This window comes from Monopterus albus, unplaced genomic scaffold (assembly GCF_001952655.1).
Source record: "Monopterus albus unplaced genomic scaffold, M_albus_1.0 scaffold299.1, whole genome shotgun sequence".
Classification (NCBI taxonomy): domain Eukaryota; kingdom Metazoa; phylum Chordata; class Actinopteri; order Synbranchiformes; family Synbranchidae; genus Monopterus; species Monopterus albus.
This window is the reverse complement of record NW_018128179.1, coordinates 146,950-154,229: the sequence shown is the minus strand read 5'-3', so window position 1 is coordinate 154,229 and position 7,280 is coordinate 146,950. Positions and strand designations below refer to the sequence as shown.

General features: G+C 44.1%; 1 protein-coding gene across 1 annotated transcript in view; it reads right to left on the bottom strand.

Moving 5' to 3' along the window:
* Window positions 1-7,280, bottom strand: part of vps8 (VPS8 subunit of CORVET complex) — a 135,468-nt gene that overhangs the window by 69,916 nt on the left and 58,272 nt on the right. Inside the window, exons 8-11 of the mRNA XM_020623435.1 lie at window positions 2,773-2,859; window positions 2,457-2,524; window positions 164-317; window positions 7-32 (exon numbers count right to left, since the gene is read on the bottom strand). Coding sequence (XP_020479091.1) covers window positions 7-32; window positions 164-317; window positions 2,457-2,524; window positions 2,773-2,859 — 335 coding nt within the window. The remainder of the gene's footprint in view (window positions 1-6; window positions 33-163; window positions 318-2,456; window positions 2,525-2,772; window positions 2,860-7,280) is intronic.

The following is a 7,280-nucleotide window of genomic DNA, read 5'->3' as shown; positions in this document are numbered from 1 at the left end:
TTCAGGGAGGGCTTTAGTCCAATGACCAGAATCTGGTGAAAGAAACCCAAAAACTAAAAACATCACACAGTTGGGTGGATAAGCAGATGATGGAGTTTCAAATATTGCACATAGTGTTAATGTATATGGTATACTATGTAAAGAGCTGCGTGTGCTTGTGTACCTTAGTGAGAGAGGCCATAGCCAGCAGAGAGTAGTGCATGATGGGATGGTCTCTCAAGTCTGGAGGGGCACGCAATGGTTCAATACAGCAGACTTCCCCTTTAGAACCACTAAAGAGACATCGAGAGTCACAGGACCGCATCCCCATCACTCTCCTGGAAACAAAGAGAAAAAGCTAATGTTAACTAAATCACAGAGGAATTGAAAAGAATGTGAAACTAATACATGTATGACAGTAAAGTGAGAACATTAACATTCTGAATTATGATATGAGAAGGGCTCTGTGTTCATCTACATTAGGCAACAGCAGGGTACACCTCGAGCTGCGTTTCCACTATGGAGACTTAAGGAGCGGTGTACCCTGTACTTTGTGCTACATAACCTCCGAGGTTTACACGGACCATCCTGCTTTGTTTTTCCACTGTATTTTCTCTGTGTCGGTCTATGTTTACAGGGAGGAAAGGCTGCTCCCTCTCACACATGCAATCACAGCTGAACAGAGGAAGATTAAATGATGTAAAGTATCACACCATAGTGCAACAGTCAGCCAATCACATCACATCAACCATGTGAAAAACCTGTGTAATAACCCCTCATTATCCTACTAAGTAGAAGACAATATACAATTACACTATGTGCAATACCATGTGCAATATTTGAAACTCCCCATTTTACCTGCTATCTTTCACTTTCTCAAAATTGTGTATCCACAATTTTATCAACTACTTTGTTTTCTTGGGTATTCCTGTTTTTTGTATTTTGTATTCTTGGGTAATCTTATATTTAGACTAGGCGTTTGTTCTTTTGGCTTTAAACTCTTTACTTGACTCCAGGAGAGCCCTGACAAAAATTCCTATATACCTAGACTGTCTGTTTATACATATATGGCAAATAAAAATCTTGAATCTTGAATCACAGGTGACTGCTCTGTGTGAACCCAACCCCTCGCATTCCTGGAACTTGATTTTATTACTACCTCATGAGGGGTGTCAATTTAGCTCCCAGAATGCACCTGCAATGCAGGTGGAGGGCAGTGGAAGCAAACACAGAACCCAACTCGACATGTTTCAGTAGGTTCCTCTAATGGAAAAACCCCTCTGGACAAGTGACCAGTCTATCACAGGGCTGACACGTAGACACAGACACTCATTCACACTCGCATACAAAGTTGCTAAGTTTACAGTTGCCAGCTAGCCGAACCTGAATGTCTCTGAACTTTGGGAGGAAATCAGAGTACCCAGAGAAAACCCATGCAAACACAGGGAGAACATACAAACTCTACAGAGAAAGGTCCATCTAGTCAAAAAGGTTCAAACCCAGAACTCTCTTGCTGTAAGGCAACAGTGCTAACCACTGCATCGCCATGCCACTCTGTTGAGTGTTTAATTTTTTTTTTTTTTTAATGCAGGTATGTATCTATAACTAGAATGCAAAAATTTGTTTAGGACAATTCATTGACCACCTGTGGAAGTACAAGGTGAAACATTTGCACTGTACTAATTCCGTTGTCCAAAATAAACTCCTACAGTATAATGATGCTACACTGACACATCAGCCATGTTCCATAAATCCTAAAACAAAACAAAAAGTACACTATAAAAGGTGAATAAAAAACCAAATTAAAAAGTCATAAATGACAATATAAGAAATATAAATACAAAACTAGGGAGAGCATGCAAACTCCACAAAAAAGCACTACATACAAATAAAAAACAAAATAAAAGTCTGACACCCCTCTCTCTCATCCTTTTCTGTTCTACACATCTCCTCCCAGGGCACAGGGGTCACCATTTTAAGGTTTACTTGCATGCAGTTAAAGTCTTTGTGACAGTTGCGGCCAGAGGCATGATGTTTTCAGGTTGCCCGTCCATCCATTTGTTTATTGTGAATGCAATATCTCAGGAACACCTTGAGGGAATATCTTCAAATTTGGCACAAGTGTCCACTTGGGCTCAAGGATGAACTGATTACATTTTGCTGGTCAGACGTCAAAGGTCAAGGACCTCACTTCTATCCATTCCTGTGAATTTGACTGACTGGCAGAGGCATACAACCGCAAAGTGGTAATTCTAGTCCTCAACTAAAAATATTTCTACAAAATTACTACACTGAATTTAAGTGGTATAATTTCCACATCTTGGCTGCATAAACTGGAAAAAGAATTTTGGCTAAACTATATGGAACAGTCCCATGTACTGAAGTGTCTCCGTAACCACAAAGCACTTAAGGGGTGGCGGTGGAACACCGTGAATGATCTTCTAGTAAATAAAAAAAACCAAAAACTATTAATTTACCTGAAAGCCAGCTCGAAAACGGATCCTCCACTGTCATTGCACACCGCAAGAGTTGGATCATCGGTGAACTACAGATACAAGAACAGGGAATGAAAAGGAAGAGAAATCAAATTGAAAATGACGTATGATGTAACACCATAATTGATTTCTGATTGTGTAAATTTGCTTTTTTGTTTTAAAGGTGTTCCTTTTATAAATGGTTGTATACGGGGAAAAGCTCTTTTTTGACCCAAGAGTGTTAAATATAGCCACTACTCCATACAGCCATATTCCCCTAAAGACAAGTGGCTGAATGGATGAGTGTGTGTGTCTGTACCTTCACATGAAGTACAGCTGTCCCTGGAGGGTGGGCATCAGTGATAGTTCTCAGAAGTTTCCCATGGGCTAGATCCCACATTGTAATCTAATTATGCAGACAGACAGACAGATGGGACAAGTCTGGCTCTTTAGGGTTTAAAGTACAAGATGTTAATACAATAATCTGTACAGTATTGTACAAACAATTACAATCAACCAGTTCCAATTGCTTTTTATTATCATATACAATTGGCTTAAGTTACAAGTACGCAAATAGGTCACTGCAGCAAATACTGTGAAGAAAGCATGAGGCTGCTTAATGCACTTACAGTTGTTACCCAGGACAAATGACACATAATAGGTATTCCCCTATATTCGGAATAATTTACACTTACAATTTCAAATGTGCACAAAGTGAAGATTTTTGTAGATATACAGTTTATTAAAGAGGGAAAATTTAATACACATAAAAGGGTTCATGCTATTCTCAAGCCTCTACAAACTAGAACCAAAAAGACTCACTGAGGCCAAAGGAAACACCAACATTTGTGCACATAAATTCAACCTCAGCTGCACCACTCCCTCCACCACCTCAGAGGAACTTTGAGAGTCCAAACAAAAACAGGTGTCTAACAAAAACAATCAAGTGACTGAGCCCAGTATACTGCAAAAAAGCAGGGGTCAAAACGTGTTCTGTGTTAACTAATTTTGAATTCTACCAACTACCTAAAAAAGTGTAGCTCATGCTTTCTTGAAGTGCTATAACATATCTGAGTTGGGCTGTAATGTCATCTGATGCTTTTTACCAGCTCTACCTTTACTTTTGGGAATGACTTATTCTGCAGATTGCATAATATTTGTAATCTTTTCATTAATCTGTTCAATGTCATACTTATGATCAAACTGTTCATTACATTTATTTATACATTTTTCATTTATGCATTTATCTCTGTATTTTAGGTACAGTTTCTGACTACTGGTCCAGTTTTTATCAAAAAAAGGTAATAATCACTTCCCACTGTGGATCCATCTATTACTTTTCAGGAGCTGATCCCTTCAATGTCGCGGGACGCTAGAGTTGGATCTATTGCTGATTCCCTTTACCATTACATCGACTGCAAGGATTATAGAAGTTAGCTACTGTTAAGCTATTTTCTAACCAAATCCTAACAATTAGATTCATATTCTGCATTAACGTCAATTATGCTATAGCTTGATGGAAATCTCTAATAAATGTGGCCTCTCCACCACCACTTCTCTTGTCTCTGTCCGTCCTAATTGCTGTGTACCCTGGAATGACAAAATCCCACTGTCGTTTTAGCCATGCCTCTTGAATGCATAATATCTGTGGTTTGTATTGTAATTTCATTAAATATCTTTTCAATTCTTGCCTGTTTGCAATAAGACTTCTAGCATTTCACTGAAGAATAGAAAATATCATTATGAACCCTCACAATCACCTTGTGAACTAGAGCCTGCAATAAGTCTGTCTTTACCTTCCTCCATTTACTGTATTCGTGCTCCCAGCACATCCCCCACACATTTGCTTTCCCTTGCAAACTGTCTCTACATGGCCAAACGTTTGATATTTAAAACATATTAGCATTGGAGGGATATAGAGCCTGACCCCATAACTGAAGTAGCCTAAAAATAATCTTGATTTGAACATGGCACCCACCGAGGCAGACGTGTTTGCGTGTTCAACTCTCAAATGCCGGATTTTTCTTCGTTTTCTTCTTTTTTGTGTGTTTTTTTCTTTTTCTGCAGTGTACAAATGTCATGCACTACTAACATACAACAGACAGGCATTACTGGATATCGCCAACTCACACAACCACTGGGAATTTACTGGTTTCATACCACCGGAGCTACAACTCATTGTCCGCTCGCGCAACAACAACGACTACAACCACTATCACCCTCAGGGAGCCCACCAAGCACCAGGCACAAGCGAGCAGGCTGAAGTCAGGAGAGCGACCTGGAGACAGAGACGCAAACGATCCAGACGAGGAGAACTCCATGCTAGGCTAAAAGCTCGTGCTACTCGACCGCCATTACCTAGCCTCTTCCTAGCTAACATACAGTCTCTGGAAAACAAACTGGACGAGCTAAGGGAAAGGATTACAGCACAACAGGAAATCAGAGAATGCTGTGCTCTAATTCTCACCGAGACTTGGCTTTCTGACAGCGTCCCATATTCTGCGATTCGGCTACAAACACACTGTGTACGTCAAGGTGACCGCACTGCGGCTTCAGGGAAGGTAAAGGGAGGTGGTGTGTGTATGTTTATCAATAACTCATGGTGTGGAGATGTACGGTGGAGATGTAGGGACTGTTTATAAGCACTGTTCGCCAGACAGAGTTTTTATTGCTGAAATGCCGGCCCTATTATCTAGCAAGAGAGCATAGTGCTGTGTTTCTGGCTGCTGTGTATGTTAGCCCAAGAGCTAATCCCTCTGTGGCTCTCAGAAAACTCTATGATGTGATCAGTGCGCTAGAGACAGCGCACCCTGATGCTGTTTTTATCACTGCAGGTGACTTTAACCAGTGCAATTTTATGGAGTGTACTTCCCAAATATTACCAACATGTGAACATTCCCACTCAGGGCAAGAACACTCTGGATCATGTTTACAGTAACATACGTGGTGCATACAGGGCCGTACCCCGCCCCCACCTTGGACACTCAGACCACAGTTCTTTAATCCTGTATCCAGCTTACAGACAAAGACTGAAACAAAAACCTGGTCAACAAATTAAACTCTGGATCCCTGAGACTGAAGGCATCCTGCAGGACTGTTTCGCCCAGACAGACTGGGATATGTTTAAAGCTGCAGCCACCTCAGAGGACTTTTCTGTCAATGTACAGGATTATGCTGAGTATGTGACCAGGTACATTAGTACCTGTACTGACAACATTGTGCCCACCATACAAGTCAGGAGGTTCCCCAACCAGAAGCCCTGGATAAATAGTCAGGTACGCCACATGCTGCATGCTCGCTCTCATGCATTCAGATCAGGCGATGAGACGGAGTACAAAGCTGCGAAGTACAGACTGAGGAAAGCCATCACAGCGGCCAAGAGGCAGTACAGAGAGCAGCTGAATGGCTTCTATTCTACTGCCGACTCCGGACGGATGTGGCAAGGCCTGCAGCACATCACAGACTACAGAACCACCACCAGCATCATCAGCTCCACAGACAGCCTGCCGGATGACCTCAACACCTTCTACACCCGCTTTGAAACCTCCAGCCACAGCACAGAGAGGAGGCATACACACCACCCAACCCCCCACCTCCCCTCCACTAACTGTCTCACCAGCACAGGTACGCACAGTCCTGAGGAAGATCAACCCCCGTAAAGTAGTAGGATGATACCTGCTTTAAGACCACAACCATCGTCCCCCTTCCCAAGAAGAGCCCGGTCACCTGCCTGAACGACTACAGGCCAGTGGCACTCACCCCAATCATTATGAAGTGTTTTGAGAGAGAGGTGCTGGCCCACATTCAGAGCAGTACACCAGACACCCTGGACCGCCCTGCAGTATGCCTACTGGCCCTATAGGGCCACCTCAGATGCCATCGCGGCAGCCCTCCACCATTCCCTTTCTCACCTGGAAAATGGAGACTCCTACATCAGGATACACTTCATTGACTACAGCTTCGCCTTCAACACAGTTGTCACCCAGAAACTGTCCACACTGGGTCTGCACCCCAACCCACCCTCTGTGACTGGCTCCTGGACTTTCTGACTGGCAGGCCCCAGACTGTCAGGATTGGCAATAGGACTTCAGCCAGCATTGTTACCAACACTGGCACCCCACAGGGATGTGTCCTCACTCTACACCTTGTTCACCCACGACTGTTGCCTCCCACAAAGACAACCCATCCATCCATCCACTTTCCTCCGCTTATCCGGAACCAGGTCGCGGGGGCAGCAGTCTAAGCAAAGATACCCAGACTTCGCTCTCTCCAGACACTTCCTCCAGCCTCTCCGGGGGAATACCGAGGCGTTCCCAGTCCAGTCGAGAGACATAGTCCCTCCAGCATGTCCTGGGTCTTCCCTGTGGCCTCCTCCTGGTGGGACATGCCCGGAACACCTCCCTAGGAAGGCGCCCAGGAGGCATCCAAAACAGATGCCCGAGCCACCTCAGCTGGCTCCTCTCGATGTGGAGGAGCAGCGGTTCTACTCTGAGCTCCTCCCGGGTGACCGAGCTCCTCACCCTATCTCTAAGGGTGCGCCCGGCCACCCTGCGGAGAAAGCTCATTTCGGCCACCTGTATCCGGGATCTACATTCCGACTCTCACCATAGGCCAGTAAATCGAGAGTTTCGCCTAACAGCTCAGCTCCTTCTTCACCACGACGGACCGGTACATCGACCGCATTACTGCAGAAGCTGCACCGATTCGCCTGTCAATCTCCCGTTCCATCCTTCCCTCACTCGTGAACAAGACCCCAAGATACTTGAACTCCTCCACTTGAGGCAGGAACTCTCCACCAACCTGAAGGGAACAAGCCACCCTTTTCCG